We start from the raw sequence: 18,888 nt of genomic DNA, 5'->3' as shown, positions 1-18,888 counted from the left end.
CTATTAGTGAACCCTAATTCATTATTGTCTCCCTGCCAAATCATTGTAGAATAACGGTCATAGAGGTTTTTTTGCCTTCACATCTTAGCATTAGACATATTTAGTCCTAGCATTCTCAATACCAAGGCTGACAACTACCAGTGATTCTTCAAACTGAGGAAGTAATAAGTCGCAAAAATGTTTTGACATTGACATATTTTTGGCAAGAATCTAGCTTTATGTGATTTGTGTATTAGCCAACCCAACACTGGACTGAAGTAACATGTCTGGTCTCGACCATCAAATACCAAAAGCTCCAGATTCTTAGTGTAGCATACGTCGTGAGAAAGGCTGCTAAACAATCACACCCCAAAGATAGACAATTTTCTTTGTCCTCCTGTATCCAACTTCCTCCTTCAAAGTTCAAATCTAAGTCATTGTCTTCATTTTTATAGCTGCTCTTTGGTGAAGATCATTCAAGGTCCATGACACAACAGCTCTGTAACCTGATGTTTGGAAATCACAGACTTTATGACTTCCAGGGGACCAAGCAAAATCAGGTTTCTTTATATGCTGCAGTTTTTCAAGGCATGGTAACAACTGTCATTCTTTCCCATTCTTCTCTTTCACCACTGCTTCTTCTGTTTAGAGGCTCCAGTTCGTAACTATTATCTCTGGGAAAGAGACTCTACCAGCTTTTGCTGCAAAGAGACCTGGGGATTTCATCTGCAGACACCCATGAACAAAAGCAGTATACCACAAGATTCACTGAGGTATAAGAATGCACACTTGTAGCCTCAAGTTGAAAGGAGTTGAGCTGCTTGCTTATTGTTTTATGGTAAGACATTTTTATGCCATACTGGCTACTGTTCTTCAAGATAAGTAATCTAACAGCAAGGAAAAGTATTGGCTACCTCAAAAAAACAGCATGAGAGCTCATCGGATAGTTCTTGAACTGGAGTACCATTTAGATAGGTGTCTTCAAACAGCCGGCTTTCATGCTAGTTACTTGCCAATCTATGTCTCCCTCCTACCAGAAGGTGGCCATTAAGCACCTCAATTTTTCAAAATCTTCACTGTTAAAAGTCTACTTTTATTTGTTCTATATAGCATTCTTCCAACCATGCATTACACCCTACCATTCACATAATAAAAAAATAAAATACTTCAAACAAAGTCATTTCAGAAATGTCACTATAATCTTCATTATGAAGAAAAAAAATGCATTGAGCATTTTTGGCTGTGTATTTTTGGCTGGTTAGGCTTTGTTTATTCCATTTAAAAAAAAAAAAAAAAGACGATGGTAAAAAGCTACATAAACAAGAGAAGCTTGTACTCCCTGAAGATGACCAACTGCAGGTAGTGATGTTAAGATAAACATGTATTTCCATGTGCTGAAGTGCAAGCCCAACCTGTTACCAATAATGGAAGGATTGGTTCCCTGTCCAAAAAGCAGGAAAACAGTTATTTCATAATGAGAGTTACAAACCCATCATTTCAGAAGCCTTGCAGTTAATAGATTTCACTCGTGTTTTTAGCACAGAAATTGATAATAATATTATGCAGCAAAAACACCTTCCAGTTTTTTCAGGTGTAACAACTGAATCCCAAAGTCTGTACAGCATTTCTGGTTTGGTTTGGCACTACAGAGCTAGCAAGACATCCGGAAGGACGAGGAACTGGCACCTAGATGAAGGACTTTTTCCCTTTTTCTCACCATGCATTTGACCACATCTAGATAGTCTGTTCAACTTTGGGCCCCCTCAGCACAAAACAGATGTTGATAAACTGGGATGAGTTCAACATTGGGCCCCAAGATGCAGGGGGCCCGGATGGAGCACTTATGGTGAGAGAAGAGGCTGGGGGAGCGAGGCTGGTTCAGCCTCAGGAGAGGTGACCTCGGAGGGGACCCAGCAGCTGCCTGCCAGTACCATGAGGGGTCACCAAGAAGAGCCATGAGGCTCTGCAGTGGTGCCCGGCAGCAGGAGAGGCCATAAACTGCGCGAAGAGACGTTCCATCCTTGTACCAGGAGAAACCTTCTCACATGTAGGCAGCGACACGGCTCGTGCAGAGCGGCTGCCCACCCTCCCTGTGCTCCAGGACGATTTCAGAACCCCACTGGACATGGTCCTGAGCAAACTGGGTCTGAACTCAGAGCCGACCCTGCTCGGGGTTCCCTTCAGCCTGAGTTACACTGCGATCCTCTGATGATAACAGATTACTCTGCTTTCTGTCTTATCCAGCTTTTGGAAGGCAGAAGAGGGGTCTGTTCCTGGTTGAGGCCACCTGCAGCACCACCCTGAGCCTGGCCACTCAATGGCATTGTGAGATACATCCTTTCCCGGCTGAAAAGCAGACTTCACATTATTTTTCTATACATATGTGAACATAAACTCACTTTTTTTTTTTTCCATCATAAAAGATGCTGGTGTTTACAATTCTCAAGAGCACATTTCTATACCAAATGCAAGCATCATTAGACTGTACTTTAGTCTGCCCATCTATGTGAAGTCCATTTTAGGCAAATACCGTAATTTTCTGTAGAACTACTATATAAATATAAACAATAACAAAAGCCCACACAGAACTTCAGCAATTTAGAGGCTTCCCAGTCTGAACCAAACACCAGAGAGACCAATAACTTAACAGTGTGCTTTTCCAAAGTCCGGATGGCACTGACACCTTCTCATTGCCCGGGTCTCGCCGCTCAAATCCGAGGGGCACCAGCCAAGTCAAGTCCTTGAGGCAAAAGCCCGAGTCGCCCGTGCCCAGCTGGGAGCTGCCTTCCCCAAAAGCCAGGCAGTGCTGCCCGGCCCCCCCCCGGCCCCAGCGCGGCGCCGCAGGCTGCAGGCACCCGGGGGAACACCTGCATCCTCACGGTCATCGCCCGGGGGACACGCCGGTGCGGGTGCTGCTACTGCCGAAAAGCGGCGCCGAGCCCTTTCCTCCCTCCTTCCCCACAGCCCCAAAAAAGCGAGGGCAGGGCAGGTCCACCGCTGCGGGAAGCCAGGAGGGCACTCCGGCTGCGCTCTGCGAGGCTGCTCGGGGCTGGGAAGCCTCCTTGCCTCCTCCCTCCCTCCCTCCCTCCCTCCCCGCCGCGCTCGGGGCGCAGGGTGCCTGTTACATCCCTGCTCTTCGTCCCCCCCCGGGGGTCAGGGTTCCCCCCCCCCTTACCGCGGCGGCTCCGGCGGCGGCTCCTTCCTCCTCCTCCTCCTCGGGCGCCACGGGGGGAACGCGGGGCGCCGCTCGGCCACGGCGGCGGCCGCCCCCTCGGGCTGGGGCTGGGGCTGGGGCTGGGGCTCGGGCTCGTCCTGCTGGCCCCGGCCGAAGAGGCGCTGCAAGCGGCCGCGCCGTGCCATGCCGGGCTGGGCGTCCCGGGGGGGGGGGCCCGGCCGCCGGCACCGAGGGCAGAGCGGGGCGGGGGGGGGAGGAGGAAGAGGAGGAGGAGGGGGAGGAGGAAGCGGCGGGCTCTCCGCGGGCATGGACGGACGGTGGCTCCCGCCCGGCTCCGGGTATGCGGGTAATAAGGCGATCGCCGCCCGGTCCCTCCCCGCCGCCGAGCCCGCAGGAAGGGGGCGGCCCTGCCCGCCTGCCGGCCGTGCCCGGGGGGCGCCGGGGGGGGCATCGTCCCGCGGCCAGCCACCTCCAGCTTCGCTTTGGAGGCTTCCCTCTGCACGCCCTACGCCCCGATAGTCTGCCCTACACCCTAAAAGACGTGCCCGCCTATGCCTGCAGAGCAGAGGGGCGCTAAAACAGCGAGGGGGGGTTCGTTCGTTCCCGTTTCGCTTCCAGCTGCTGGGACGCTCAGGTCATAGCCGTCTGCCCCGAGCTGCTGGAAATGTAAAGAGTCCGTGTGCTGGGAAAGCTTTGCGGTCACAGTGAAGAAACGGCCGTAATCGGGTGATAACTGACCCACAGTAGGTACGCCGAGGTGGCCGTCCCCTAATGCTGAGATCTTCACAGCAGGAGGAGAAGGCTTGGACAAGCCTTGAACAAGGCTTGGAAAACAAAATACAGGAAAAGTTTGGGTGAGCAGCCCACGTAGACCACTGTTTTAGGCAAATAAATACACTTGTTTTGGGGGTAAAATCAGTTATTTTCCTGAATTGCATATAATTGACTCGGCTAGTGGTTAACTAAACAGACTAATATATGAAGAAAGTGTTTTTTCCCCAAATTAAAATAAGTTGATGAATATTATATGATATGTGTCATAACAAAATTGGCAGAACCAGAAAGGTGGACTGTTGTGCCCTCAGGAAATACATAAGGGATCGAGAAAAATTGCCCATTTTAGCAAAGCAATTTGAGTACGCAGGGACATCACTGAACCACAGAATGGGTGGGGTGGGAAGGGACGTTGCCCAGCCCCCCTGCTCAAGCAAGGGCAGACCAGTTGCTCAGGACCACATCTAGCTGTGTATTAATTATCTCCAAGGATGGAGACAGGAGAGCTGGTGGCAGGTAATGTGCTGTCCTTGGTGGATGCCTAGGAACAAAGCAGGAGCTCTGGTTTGCTGAGCAAGGGTGAATACATCAGTGCTGGTGGGCCATTTCAGCTAAGCAGCGCTGGGGAGAAAGAAGCCTGGGTTTCAGCCCCGGTTTCTCCTCTCTCTGCCACTGCACCCGCTGGGAGAAGGAAGTCAGCAGGAGCTGCTCAGGCAGCCAGCCTGCAGATGGGCACGCTATGACCCACCAGGGTGGACACAGAGCACGCTGCATCCACCTTACGATGCTGGGCAGCAGCTGATGACCCTCAGTTCTTGGCACACCAGATGGCCGAGGGTATGTTCAGCAGACTTGTGCTGCTTCATTTCTCAACAAAAAGATGTATATGACCTGAAAACATACAGTTTAAATCACAGAGCAGAGAAAAAGAAGAGTGCAAAGCACACATCTTTTTAAATCCTTTCAGATCATCTCAGCAGCTTTAGGATCAACATTAGCACCACAGAGTATGTTTTTCCCACCCTACAGAGTTCAGCATCCCTCTGGAGTGACAAATGGAAGAGAGAAGCCTGCAACATCAACTTTGAGGTCTCCAGCATTTGTGCTACAGTGCTAACATAAACTGCAATATCCTAATACACAAAAGTAGATGAAGGGGATTTGGTTGATACTTGTTCAAAGTTTGGCCAAAATTAAGTCTGAGTGTTAGATGTGGCAGTATCAGAACACCTGATCTCAATCCAAAGAGATTTGTGGAGGGCCAGCACTTGTACTACTTGTTCCTAGACTCACGCAGAAGATACGGACTTCTTCTTTCAGGAAAGACGTTTTAAATACCATTAGTTAAGATAGAAATTCATTAGAATTAGCCTGCCATTTAGGAAACTTTAAATGATGATCATGTTTATGTCAGCAGTCTTGACATATGTAACAGAACAAGTCAGTCTAGTTTTTATCTGAACCCACTCAGTTTTGCAACAGTTCATAGTAATTCGTATCATAGAAAGATATTAAGCAACCGAGCCTTCTCCTGTTTGGTTTCATTCCAACATGGTGAAAAAGAAGATGATCGGATATCTAGATTAGACTTAACGTATTCAATATCCATCTAGCTTGACAGCACACAGCATGTGAGATTTACAAAAAACAACAACAACCAGAACGACAAGGATGGTAATTTTGTAATGAGAATCAGACAAATACAGACTCAAAATCTGCAAAGCTGTTACAGAGTTTAAATAGTGCCCAAGATAAGATAGTGCTATTTATTCAAATTATTGTTCTTCTTATTTTATTATTTCAAAGCAGAAACATTTTTCTAATATAAAGGTGATCCAATGTATGACACAATGTATTAAAAACAACAACAACAACAACAAAACAACCAAACCAATCTAAATCCCACAAGCAAATTATAGAAGAACACATTTTTGTTTGTAAAGTTTACATTTAAGTTATTGTATATGTATATACTAATAGGAAAGGACTGCCATCAACTTTGTCACCAAATATTTTACCTTCTCTTCCAGTACAACAGAGGTTTGAAAATTCCTCCAGAAACAGTACCTGCAAGCTAGCATTTGAGATTCAGATAACTCACTGTCAGAACATATGAAGAGTGTGTTTGACTTCCCACACTTTGGAGCTGCAGATAAAAGAGCAATAAAGCACCCAGGGTCCCACATAAAACACACAAGCCCCAAACTATGGTCCTGAAATCCCACATTCATTTGACACCTCACCCTAAGGGCACCTAAATTCCAGAAGTGCCTCCCTGTTTGTCTTGAAAGCGCCCCAGGTACTTAGGGACTCAGCTCTTCCCATGCCCAGAACTGCCTCAGACTTCACAAGACTGAGAGTTTGGTGGCTGGCTCTTGCCTAAGTCTGACAAGGAGCTAAAAACCAGGTATTGCTTGGCCTAAAGCTCCGCAGGAACTCCCTGTGGTTTGCAAATGTAGGTCTTGTGCACATAGTAACACCAGGCTTTGTACAAAATGTCATGCCAGCTTCCTTTTTTTTTTTTTGAGAGAGTTCACTGGCTGTCCAAGGTATGATGCAGAAATAGGGGCCCTAATTCAGGAATATCCTGCCTACAAGGTGGATGCCTCACAGTCATACCACGGTTCTACCTCACAGTCATGTTAGCACTGCTGTTTTTCTTTCTGGCCCAACATGACTAGAGGTTCCCTGGCTACACTTAAGAAGAGAAGGAGTGAGTCCCACTTCATAGCTTGAAAGAAAAGGCATAGTTACATATCCTCAGTAAATTATAAGGCACGGTGGGATGTGAGTGATCATTCCTGGTGGTTAAAGACAGCCTGGAACCAGAAATGGAAAATGCAACTAAATATTATGACCAGGGAAAGCCAAGGCTAGGAACTCAATTAGCTCAGGGGCAGCCCAGCCAGAACTGCAGCCACAGCAGTAGGTAGGAGGTCAGAGAAGCCGGGAGACCCTTAAAACAAACAGCAGGACAAAACCCATAAATGTCAGCAAGTCCATGTCACTGGGAAGGGCTCTGAAAAATAGTAGGCAGAGACCAAGGGACTGGGGAATCTGGAAGCAAGACCCAGTCATTTCAGCTTCAATCAAGAAGTAAGTTTAGGAGCTGAGAAGAGTTTTAGGCATTGCATTATGTGCCTGATAGGTGGGGCAAAACATCTGCCAGGCTCAAAGGGCAATATTCTGGTAGTAAACGTTACTGCTGTGCCAGCTGCCATGGTTTATCCTGCTCTGTCCGGTGGCCATATGGCTGGATTGCCATGGGGGCACATACAGGCTCTGGAGCTGAAGCAGGTGGAGACACCTCAAGCTCTGAGTGAAGTTTTGGAGTGGGGATGAATTTGCACAACCTCGTGCTTTGAATTTCTTCTTACTTGCATGAAGACTTCAGATAGCCCTTTAACTTTGTGTGTTGGGTGGTTTCGATCCCTTTTCAAGGTGTCTAGTTCCCCTCATGGCCCAAGTGGTGATGTTTGGCATTCAACTCCATCTGTGAGCTGGTGCCTTTGTCGAAAGCATGATGTGCCCTTTTCTTGGGTGCTAGTTATTAACTAGATCAAGGCCAAAACTCCTGTGGCCCTTAGACAGGTTCAAGATTTCACCCATTATGTTTATTCCTCTTGTAGCTTGGACTTAATTTGTAATCCAGGTATTCAATGATAGTTCTGCCAAACCCACTGGTACCCACCGATAAAGTAAGATTTTTATTCGTCAAACAATGTAGTCCACAACAGATAAAAGGATGTAGAATTTGCAATGAAAAATTAGCATAATCAATTATTCAATTTGATATTCATGTTTTCTTATTCTTATCAGTGCTGTAAAGTGCAAGCATTTATCTGAGCCTTTGATTTGCATATATTTTCACGAAGATGGAAGATGTCATATAGCCCAACCTGCTATCCACGCACCTCCTCACAGCTACTCAGACAAGAGTCCCTCAACCCATCTCTGGGCCTTTAAAGAGGATTTTGCATTAGAATCCTACAACCCAACGGAGGGAGACAAATTAAGTCAATATGTAGTTCACGGGGTTGGATAACTTCAGTGGTTACCCATTAGAACTGTCCTCCAACATGGCCAAGGTGTAGCCTGTCATCTTTAACTACAACATGAGGTTTTACAGTGCTATCCACAGCCATCCTGGTTTTTGGTTGTGGTGGGATTGTTTGTGCTTTTTTTTTTTTTTTTAATTTTATTGCAGAAGTTAACTACTACTGCATGAGTTACTACCTCCACATAATGCTCCCATCATGATCCTAACAGTGAGAGTACTCTGATTTTAATGCCAACTAGGTACAGCCCATGAGTCCAGGCAGATAGCCAAATAGATTTCAGTGATGAAATGTTCAGGAATTACCGGTGTAGGACATTAATTCTTACTAACACAAACATGGTAGTAGTTTTCATTCCTTCTCCAATCAGTTCACAGAAAAAAAATGTCCCACAGAAAACTTTTCTTTGAGTGGTTTTCTTCTGTTACTTTCTAAGTGCTTTACTGGCTCTGTTAATGATAATCCAGTGCTATTTTCTCTTAATGAAAACCACATTTCATTGAAGTGCTGTGTCAAGTATAACGCCAAGACAGCACATGTATCTCACTCCAGCCTTGCTCTAAGTATCCAATTATTGTGTGCTTCTGCTCCCCTGTAAGAGACTGATTTTTCCCCTGTATGTTTTTCAGCTCACATTTTATTCAAAGCTTTCAATCTCTAGACTTGCCAGTTTGCATAAAGAATTTACATAGAGATTCTGTGCCTTTTCTCTGGCTGAGCACTGAAATATGTAAAACACTGTATGTATGCTATGTTTTTCATACCTTCCGCTTTAATGTCAACATTGATTCACTATGGCATTTGTTTGGTATCTGAGGTTTTTCAATAAGTAGTCATTCCTTCCTGAAACTGTGACAGGCAAAGATAAAACAGCTATGAAAAAACAAACTCTGAAACTAGACTGAAACAAATGCTGTGGATGTTTTTCAGAGGAAAGAACACCCCATGTTGTGTCAAATTATATCTTTCTTTCTCATCTTAGAAACTGAATGGGCGGTGGGAGATGCTGCTTCACAAGAGGGCAGGGTGCCACTGATTGACAGTATTGTGCTGCTCAGTGCATCGGGGCCCCGGGCTCCCCTAGAGTTTGATTAAAAATAAATAAATAATAATAATAATCATTCTATCACTCTGCTTTCCTGTAATCATGTAATTTAAAGGTATACTACTAAGACTGTAAATCAATTCAATTACAAAATACCAAAATTAACATATTAGGGAGGCAGTAGGAATACAATACCAGCAAATTGTTGATTTACTGCATAATGTCAAGATGTGTCCATGTTTTCCTGAGTAGGCATAACTTTGCTGAAATGTATGTATTCCCAGGTTAATATTTTGTAGCTCTGTTTCTTTTTCTTTCTAGTTTTTCCCTAATTAGAGTACTGCTACATTATGTTGGTTGCTGAAAAGCAAGGCTAGATCGTGTGTTCTCATTTTGCATCCTTATATACATATTTTAATTATTCTCTAAGTTCAAAATAATTTGGAAACCTGTCACCCCAGAGAATATTTTTTATTTAAATTTGACTAAATCAGCAGTGCTATTCTATCATATCTTCTTCATTTTTTTCACAGAAATGTGTTAACCAGCATGGCTTAAGTTAGGATATGACCTTTCTGTTTTAGCTTTTAAGTGACGCAGAAGCTACCATGAAATTTAAAATGACTTATTTTATATAGATTCCATGTACGTTGCTTTCTTAGCATCCCTGGAAATTAAATACGTAATTACCAGTTATTTATTATTATTTGTAGTGACTAACAGATGAGCTGGGAAATGTGCAAGCATGCAGGAAGGTAGGTCCCTATCTTCAGTAATTTACAGTCTAAAACCAAAATGCTAAAGATTGAAGCGTAAGCATAGCTGATTAAATTGTTAAGGGAAATGAGTGTTGTGTGACAAATCCAAGAACTATCCAGTCTTCTGTAACCTAGTTAGGTGCTAAAGAATCTGCAATTAAATATTAAGCTGACCAATTGTAATTAAAAGCATAACTGTTCCTATATATCCACAGATAATACAGGAGAATTACTAGGAAATTGAAACTCTCTGTTCATAGTTATGTTTGCACAGTCACTTCTTCCTCCCGGTCCTTGTATGTTAAAAAACCCTTTCATTTGTATGGAGACCTTGTGAAATCATCAGCTGTCAGCTCTGTACTCTTCTCAGATCAGTCTAAATCTTGCACTGTTCCATTAAAGTTATCAAAAAGAGGATGTGTTGAAACAGCCTGATGAAGCACACCAGTTATCGGGAGTCCCAGGGAATAGAGGGGTGAAGTGGCAGAGCTGCTCATCAGCGTTTGTTTTTCCCATGATAATCAACTGTGATCCCAGAGAATATGGATGTAATATTTAAAACAAGTGCTGAGAGTGACTGTGAGAATGCAGGTCGGGGAAGTTCTGCCATTAATAAACAATAATTAGGGAGTTATCTACTAGCTGGTCTACAAAAAAGTAGATGAAGGAGAATGAGTAAGCTGAAATTTATTCAGACTTTGTAACTATGCCCTTCCCAGTAGGCTATCAATGAAACTATATAGTTACAGGTTGAGACAAAAAAAGAGCTGTCATAAACCGATAGGAAGTAAGAATAACCACTCAGTAATCAATAAGAACTCAAACAAACAATGGAGTTCCTCAAACATCTCCAATAAGATTGGCCTTTTTTAAAATATTTATTGATGTGCTACGATAAGTAGAAGCACAGTGAAATAATTTACACGGGATAGAAAGTTGTTGGGGAAGAGGTAAAAATAAAGAAGTTTATGGGGAATTCTAGGGGTATCCAACACAAATTGCAAACTGACTGTAACAGCCCCATAAGGGCAGAGCAATGGGTAACAGTGGCTGCGACTCCCTTCTTCAGGGCCCAAAGCACCCATTTGTAGGTCAGACCCACAGGGTGCCTGGGCCCAGATGTGGGACACTGGAGAAGGACTGATGAGGTCTTTGGATTAATATTAATTTCTCTTCACCCAGCTGGGCACAAGCATTGCTGCCACAAGAGACCTTGAGCAGATCAGCACTGACTGCTGTGCTTGAGGAGCTGCGGTAAAGCTGTGGGACGGCGGTGGTGGTCTTTTTGATCCAACCAGTCAAGGAGCTGGCCTCAGGAGGAGAGGATGTATCCTGCAGATCAAAGCCTGGGCATTTGCCTGGTGTCACAGGCAGGGCCTTTGGCATCTATGACCATGGACTGACTTGGGGAACGAGGACTCCTGGAGAGTGATGACACCTGTGTGAGAAAGAGAAGCAAGAGCATCTTTCCCAAAAGGCTTCCTAATCTACTGAGAAAAGCTTTTAAGTAAGTTCATCAGGATATGGGATCAAAGCCTAAGAAGAAGTGGAGAAACAGGTTGAATTTAAGATGCTAAGGGGAGTGAGGAAGGTACGCAGCAGATTAAAGACCTGGACTTCAGAAGAGTGGACTTCAGAGTGGTCAGGAAACAGGTAGGTAGGAATCCCTGGGGAGCCTGCCTTGAAAGAAAAAGGAGCCCACTAGAGCTGATCTGCAAATAAAACCTCTTTGAAGCCTGAGAATTGTCCATTATGATTGCACAATAAGATGTGAAGATATAGCAGGAGGACAGGCTGGCTGAAGAGGGAACTTTTAGCTGAGCTCAGACACAGGAAGGAAGTATACAGAAAGTAGAAGAAGGGACAGGGTACCCGGAAATCTAGCAGCATCACCTAGGCATGCAAGAGTCAAATTAGGAAAGCCACACAGAGCTGGGATTAAAAACAGAGAATGTGAAAGGCAACAAGAAGGGCTTCTACAGGTAAGCAGACTCAAAAGAAAGATGAAAGAAAATGTAAGGTCACTGCTAAATAGTGCAGGCAAGCTAGAGAAAAAGGACCTAGTCACAAACCCCTGGAAAAAGCTGAAGTACTTAATGCCTCCTTTGCCTTGCTTTTTACTGGCAATGCCAGGTCTCTGTGCCTAGTACCAAGTAGGGCAATGAGCTGCTACCCACTGTATAGGAGGATTAAGTTAGGGAGAATTTAAGTAATTTTGGACAGGTGAGCAGATGAGATACATCCACAGAAGCTGAGAAGGCTGATGTCTTTGCAAGGCTCCTCTTTATCATCTTTGAAAGACTGTGGCAACTGGGGGAAGTTCCCAGTTCCCAGTAAAAGGCAAACCATTACATCATTATTTTAAAAAGCCAAGAAGGAAGACCTGGGTTACTACAACCTGGTCAGCTCCTGGGAGACTTACGGAATGAATTCCCCCTGTTTCAGGCACATGAGACACAGAAGGATGACTGGAATCAGCCAACACAGACTTATCAAGGTCAAATCATCCTTATCGACCTGATCGCCTTCTATGATGAAATAGCTTATCTCTGTGGATGAAAGGAGAATTACAGATGTAGTTTATCTGAAGGAAGACTTTCAACTCAGCTTTTCATAGTATAGTAATAGCCAAACTGAGATGTGAAATGGATGAAAAACGGGCTGGACTGCTGAGCTCAGAATAGTTGTTAATGGTTCAAATTTTAACTGGAAGCTGGTTAACAGTGGTATTCCTCCAGCATCGATACTAGGGCCAGTGCCATTTAATATTCTCACCATCAACCTGGACAATGGACTGGAATGTAAAGTTGTTGCATTTTCAGAGGGTATAAACTGAAAGGGGTGGCAGGGTGGAGGGGGTTGATACGCTGGAGGGTTGGGCAGCTCTTCACAAGGATCCCAGCACATGAGAGGAATGAGCCAGCAGAAAACCCATGAAGTTTAACGGAGGCAAATATGAACTCCTACACCTAGGACAGAGTAACCCCACACATCCATACAGGGGTCTGGGTGTCAATAAGCTGCTTGTGGGTTACAAGTGCACCCAGGCACCCATGAAGGCCAAGCATGTACTGGGCTGCATTAGGCATGGCACAGCCAGTAAGTCAAGGGCAGTGGTTGTTCCTCTCCAGACAGCACTGGTGAGGCCACTGGTAATTACACTTGCTAAGGAATCCGACAGACTTCAGGTCATTTATTTTTCCCACATCAACACTAACACCATCCTCCTATTTTATATTCACTGTTTGCTTATGTTTTTCCTCAGAAATCAGAGTGATTTAACAGCTAGCTCATAAAGCAAATGTTTTGCCAATACAACAGAGAGAAAAAGAGAAGAATTCACAACCAATACTGATTTCGAATTCACTAAAAGTCTTTGTAAATATAAACAACCTTATTCATTTCATTAATGGAGAAACAAAGATATACGAGAGCTTCAGAACTGGAGTTTTCAAGACTTTATTACTATGAAATAATCAAAGTAAATTTGGAATCACTGAGAAAAATTCTTTCCCTGGGTAAAACCACTGATGATCACCCAGTCATACCATAAAAAAACAAATTTGTCTGGAATGGATAAATCCTGTATGAATGAGCAGTATTTTCTCTCAGAAAACTAAGAAAAAGCACTGTTCTAAACAGTTATAGTCAGATGTAATAGGCACACATCATTAGGTCCAGTGGGAATAGAAAATGAATTTTCTGAAGCTTCAGTGACTTGTATCAGCATGACGGCTGGCCTACTGTACCTATGCTACACTTAGCACTCTGTTATTCACGAACCCATATGATATTTGACACTTTATTGCAATAGCATGTCACTTCATAAATTAGCCAATAGATTAGATTGTAATGAATATCTGTGAATAACAGCATCTAACTCAGATGCTTCAAATTAAATAATGCAGCAGAGAAAAGGAATGAAATTCTTATTTGAAGGACTTCAATATAAAGCTATACAGTAGGTAGTTTTACCAAAGTATACGAGATTACCTGTTGATAAACAGCAGTTCTGGGAATTCTTGAGTCCTAAATGACTTGTGGGTGCTTAGTGGCTTTGTTGTACTTATGAGCAGATCACCTTTATCTTGGAAGCTGACATTCCAACAAAATTAACAGGTTTCCATTCAGATTAAAGGTGAAATATCTTCTTGCCACCCCCTCCAAAAACAAACAAACAAACAAACAAAAAACAAACAATAAAAGACAACCTAAAGACTGTTCAAGTAGCCAGACAGCACAGGATTATTATATTATTATATTATCCTCCAGAATTTTTGTTTTACTTCCTGGACATGCTATGATTCAGCACTAAGATAGTGGTGATCCTGGGTCATAAATGGCTGTATTTATGTATCAAACATAGATGGAGCCAATCCTGTCACATACTGAAATAGTACTGACAAAGCCACTAACTTCTATTTGTTTCAGTCTTCCCAGCAGAAAACAAGTGGGAATCACCAGAAACCATCGTTCTAGTACCTTTTGAATACAAAGAACTCCTCCTGATAAATGACAATACTTGACAGACTAGGTGCTACTTAGTTAAGCAGAAGGGTGAAAATCTAAGTGAACAAATGTCTGTTGGCATTATTTGTAGCTAAAAAAGAAAGCTTCTGATCTGATCTATGCTAATAAGGAATATCCATCCATACATACTGTACAAACTTTTAAAATTTTATTTTCCTGCTCCTCACTAAGACCAAGATGCCTTAACAGGGCTACTACAAAGCAGCAAACACAAGAAATTTTGTTCAAGGTGAATAAAAACCAGCAAACATAGAACTAGGAGTTTCTAATATCCAGTCACTTGTCTTAGCAATAACAGATTACTTTGATAGTCTGAAATACAATTTACGAATTTCAAGATAGAATTGAAACAGGAAATAATTGAATTAAAACAGAATTAACACTGTGAGGTAAAACTAAGAGAGCTGTCAGCACAGTTCAGTGATTTAGACAAGGAGTTTTAAAACAGTCTAGAATATTTCCAAAAATATTCATGTTATAGAAGGCAAACATTAGTAGGTGAAGAGGGCATGAAAGGAGAAATATATACAGGTAAGAGTGACTTTTTACTTCCACAAGCATATCAACTGAAATCATCTGGAAAACATTATGTGCCATTAGACATGGTACTTCTGTCTTGTAATATTTTCAGACAGGTCTTGGCTGAGTGAATCAGCTTCTCATGTAATTAATCAAATTAATTCTTCACTGTGACTAAGCAACAATGAACTATTTAGCTAGATATAAATAGCAGCATTATGAGTTTCATTTGACGCTTACTCACTGTTGCATGTTAAAAGGCACACATAATTATTCTCACAATCTGTTTTCATTCACATACTCAAAAGACAATAGCTAGGAGATGAAAACAAAGTATGTTTTGCTTGCTATTGAAAACTGTTAGAGAAACGAAGGAAAAAAATAACAGCAACTGCTGACCAGTTCCTAATAAAGCAACACTGCAATAAGTAAGAATTCACCTATCTTTGGGAGTTTTGACATTAATGGAGTCAGGATGTTACACAAAGAGGACACAGGCCTGAATAAAAGGAAATTTTGGTCAATCTGCCAGATTTCTTCGTTCTAGGTATGAATGATCATAGAACGATCGAGGTATGAGTGATCATAGAATATCCTGAGTTGGAAAGTACCCACAAGGATCATCGACTCCAACTCGATTCTTACTTTGTGTTTATGTAGGTGCCATAAAATATCAATTCTATAAAACCAACATTAAATTTGTTCCATTTGATCAAAGCAATGAATGTCAGTTATGCCACTTACAATGAAATATACATGGTAATACTTTTTCACCTTTTATTTCAGGTAACTTTTCATTAACCAAATGTTGGTGTTACTTGTCTTCCCCAGCATGATCTAACTTTGCAGCTAGCCCTGCTTCAAGAAAGGGTGTTGGTCTAGAGGTCAGGAGAGGACTCCACACATCCTTTCCAACCTAAATTACACGGTGATTCTGTTTACAGATATTCATCTCCACTACCATTACACAAAAACATAACTACCCACAAGTATGTATAGCATCTGTTCCATTTCTCTTATTTTTGTTAGAATTAATGCATCTTTAATTATCATCTTGCCCTTTACGAGCATCTTCACATTCCATACGTACTCGCTGACAGGTGTTTTGGTTCAGCTGCCATTAGGCAATGACTCACCATGTGTTGTCTGATGATGAAGTTTAAAATAGGGAAATACTGCTTGAGGATCTCTGGAATTGGAAATATGTTGAGCTCTGGGAATCTCTTCCCCCTCCAACTCAGGCTGGTCCATTCTGCTGAGTGATGATGCAATGTGAAGCGTTAGATAATAACCTGGGAAACAATATGACAAAGGAGGTGATTCCTTTTTTATTGTACCTCTTTTGACATTCCATCTTAGCTATTATTTTTAATGTTCATTATTTATAGTCATTATATTAAAGTTAGCATTCACTGAAGGTTTATTTTTTCAATAGTTACACTGTATCTCATGCATTTGTCTACAGCCAGGTTCATTTCCCCAGTAGCAAAGCAGCATTTGCCTATGAAACTGTTGCCTTTGTAATCTCATACAGATTTTACAGTGTCTCCTGCTGCATCTGTGTCTGGTAACTACAGCAGCAGTTTGCTAGGAAGGTTAAATAGCAAGATACTTTAAATAGCAAGTTATCACACTTTAGGACTTACTGCGTTTCATTCTCTACTTAATATCTTGTATGTAGATCCAGCAAAAGATTTGGGCACTTTGATGGTGTTCAGTTTTCAGCCTATAGAGTGGAATCCATATGCCTGAGTCAGGTGCCTACGTTCCATATATTCAACATGAGGGAATAATACAAAAGTAAATGTTTAATCTATTTGGTAATTGTCATTAGTAATCAACAGGATGCTGATTACACAGTCCAGCTGGCCAATGGTATGCTTCAAGAGCAGGTAGCAGTAGAGGTTAAGTATGGTGTCAGGAGATAAGTGCAAGGAACGGGCAGCACAGGCCACATGCTCAGGATGTGCTTGCCGTCAGTATTACTGCTAATAGCAGTACTGGCAGACTTCCTGCTCGTGAGAAAAAATGAGTGGGAGCTGTTGTGTCAGTGGATGTTTTGGGGCCATTTTATTTTCAGTTTCAGCTGGCATTAGCTTTAGTGATGATGCCACAGTGATCAGTCAAACCCTTTGGCCCTACCAAAAAATTCCTTTCATACAGAAGAACCCTGAGGAGCAAAGGGCAAAAAATAAACGTGGTTCTCCTTGATTTCCTGTAGGAAAATCCATATGTGTAAAATATTTTTATTACTCATAACCAGGGCAAGCTTTCTTTCTTTTGTTGGCATCTCACAGCAGCTCCAGTAGTCAACACACCCTCAGGAGACTGGTTTCAGTGGACCAGTACCAGCAGAGGGGAGGCCGTTGCAGAAATCTGTAGAAAAGCCCATAGCAATGACCGAGGCTTGGGGGACGCTTTTGTGACTGTGTGATCAGTTCTGGAGAGATCTTCGTGGAAGGAGCCTCCTGCATCCAGAAACTTCCACCATTCCAAGACAGCTGCTTCCACACCATCGATGCTAGCTGAACTGTTCTGAACGCATGAGGAATGCTGCCAGAGAAACTCCTGCCCTTCCATCCCCTCAGCGTGAGCAATGCCCTTCAGAGGTGCTGCCCATAGCCCATACCCAGGGCAAGTGAAACTTGTCTGTATTTAGGAGTGTAGGGGAGTCTCCATCACTGTTCTTGCTCCTGCTGCCAGGCAGCTCTGCGTGTGACTTCTCCCTTGAGAGCCTTTGCGACACGGCACAAACTATGTGCCATCTTTCCCTATGCTTTGGGGTAGACCATGCCAAACACAAAGTTTACTTCAGTTTTACTCCTTGGGTTTACCTGTTTTTTGAATTAATGTGTCCTAGGCCTGGATCTCATAAGAACCCTCATAGAACCACAGGTACAGAAAGTTTCACTGGGTATGTCCTGAACCACAGAAGTACCATGGCTAAACATTTTGCTTAGAGGCTGTTGACAAAGATGATGTTATTTCCTCCTCTGATAATTCGTAATAGGGCTCTGTAGTGGGTTTACGTGGCAAGGTTTTGATAGCGGGGGGCCATAGGGGTGGCTTTTTCGAGAAGAATCCAGCTGCTGCCCCATGTTAGGTAAGGGCCCCACCACTGGCAAGAGCTAAGCCAATAAGCAATGTTGTTTGCACCTCTGTGAGAGCAGACTGAAGAAAGGGGAAAAAAAAACTGCTGGGGAACAGCAGCTGAGAGAGAGAGAGGAGTGAGAACCAGCCCTGCAGCCCCCCAGGTCAGCGCAGCAGGAGGGCAGGAGGTGCTCCAGGCACACAGCAGCAGTTCCCCTGCGGCCTGTGGAGAGGCCCCTGGTGGAGCAGGCTGTCCCCCTGCAGCCCATGGGTCCCACACGGAGCAGATCTCCACGCTGCAGCCCGTGGAGGAGCCCCCGGTGGAGCAGGTGGATGTGGCCTGGAGGAGGCTGCGGCCCATGGAGAGCCCCCGCAGGAGCAGGCCCCGGGCCGGAGCTGCAGCCCGTGGAGAGGAGCCCACGCAGGAGCAGGGGTCTGGGGGGAGCTGCCGCCCGTGGCGGACCCGTGCTGGAGCAGTTTGCTCCTGGGGGATGGACCCGGAGGTACGGAGCCATATGGGAGCACTTCTTGAAGAGCTGCTGCCTCTGGCCAGCCCCTGCAGGCTCAGTTTGGGAAGGACGGCATCGCGTTGGAGGGACCCCACGTGGAGCAGGGGCAGGGAGTGACCGTGAAGGAGCGGTGGAGATGAAGTGTCAGGGACTGACCGCAGCCCCCATTCCCCTGTTCCCCTGCACTACTCAGGGGGAGGTGGTGCAAGAGGGTGGATATGGGGAAGGTGGTTTGTTTCTTTGCTTTGTTTCTCACTTCTCTAGCCTGTTAGTAATAGGCAATAAATTTTATTATCTCCCTATTCTGAATGTTTTGCCCATGACAATAATTGTTAAATGATCTCCCTATCCTTATCTCAACCCTTGAGCACTTTCCATCGTATTTTCTCCCCCTTATCCCTTTGAGGAAGGTGAGTGAGAGAGCAGCTGAGGTGTAACTTGGCTGCCCACC

General features: G+C 43.9%; 1 protein-coding gene across 1 annotated transcript in view; it reads right to left on the bottom strand.

The window, feature by feature from the left end:
• Nucleotides 1-3,477, bottom strand: part of CRYBG1 (crystallin beta-gamma domain containing 1) — a 96,432-nt gene extending 92,955 nt beyond the window's left edge. The window contains exon 1 of the mRNA XM_083830163.1: nucleotides 3,155-3,477. Within this exon, the coding sequence (XP_083686289.1) occupies nucleotides 3,155-3,462 (308 nt within the window). The 5' untranslated portion in view covers nucleotides 3,463-3,477. The remainder of the gene's footprint in view (nucleotides 1-3,154) is intronic.
• Nucleotides 3,478-18,888: the final 15,411 nt, after the last annotated feature.

This window comes from Anser anser (assembly GCF_964211835.1).
Source record: "Anser anser genome assembly, chromosome: 3".
In the NCBI taxonomy this organism is placed as follows: Eukaryota; Metazoa; Chordata; class Aves; order Anseriformes; family Anatidae; genus Anser; species Anser anser.
This window is presented reverse-complemented; position numbering and strand designations above follow the sequence as displayed.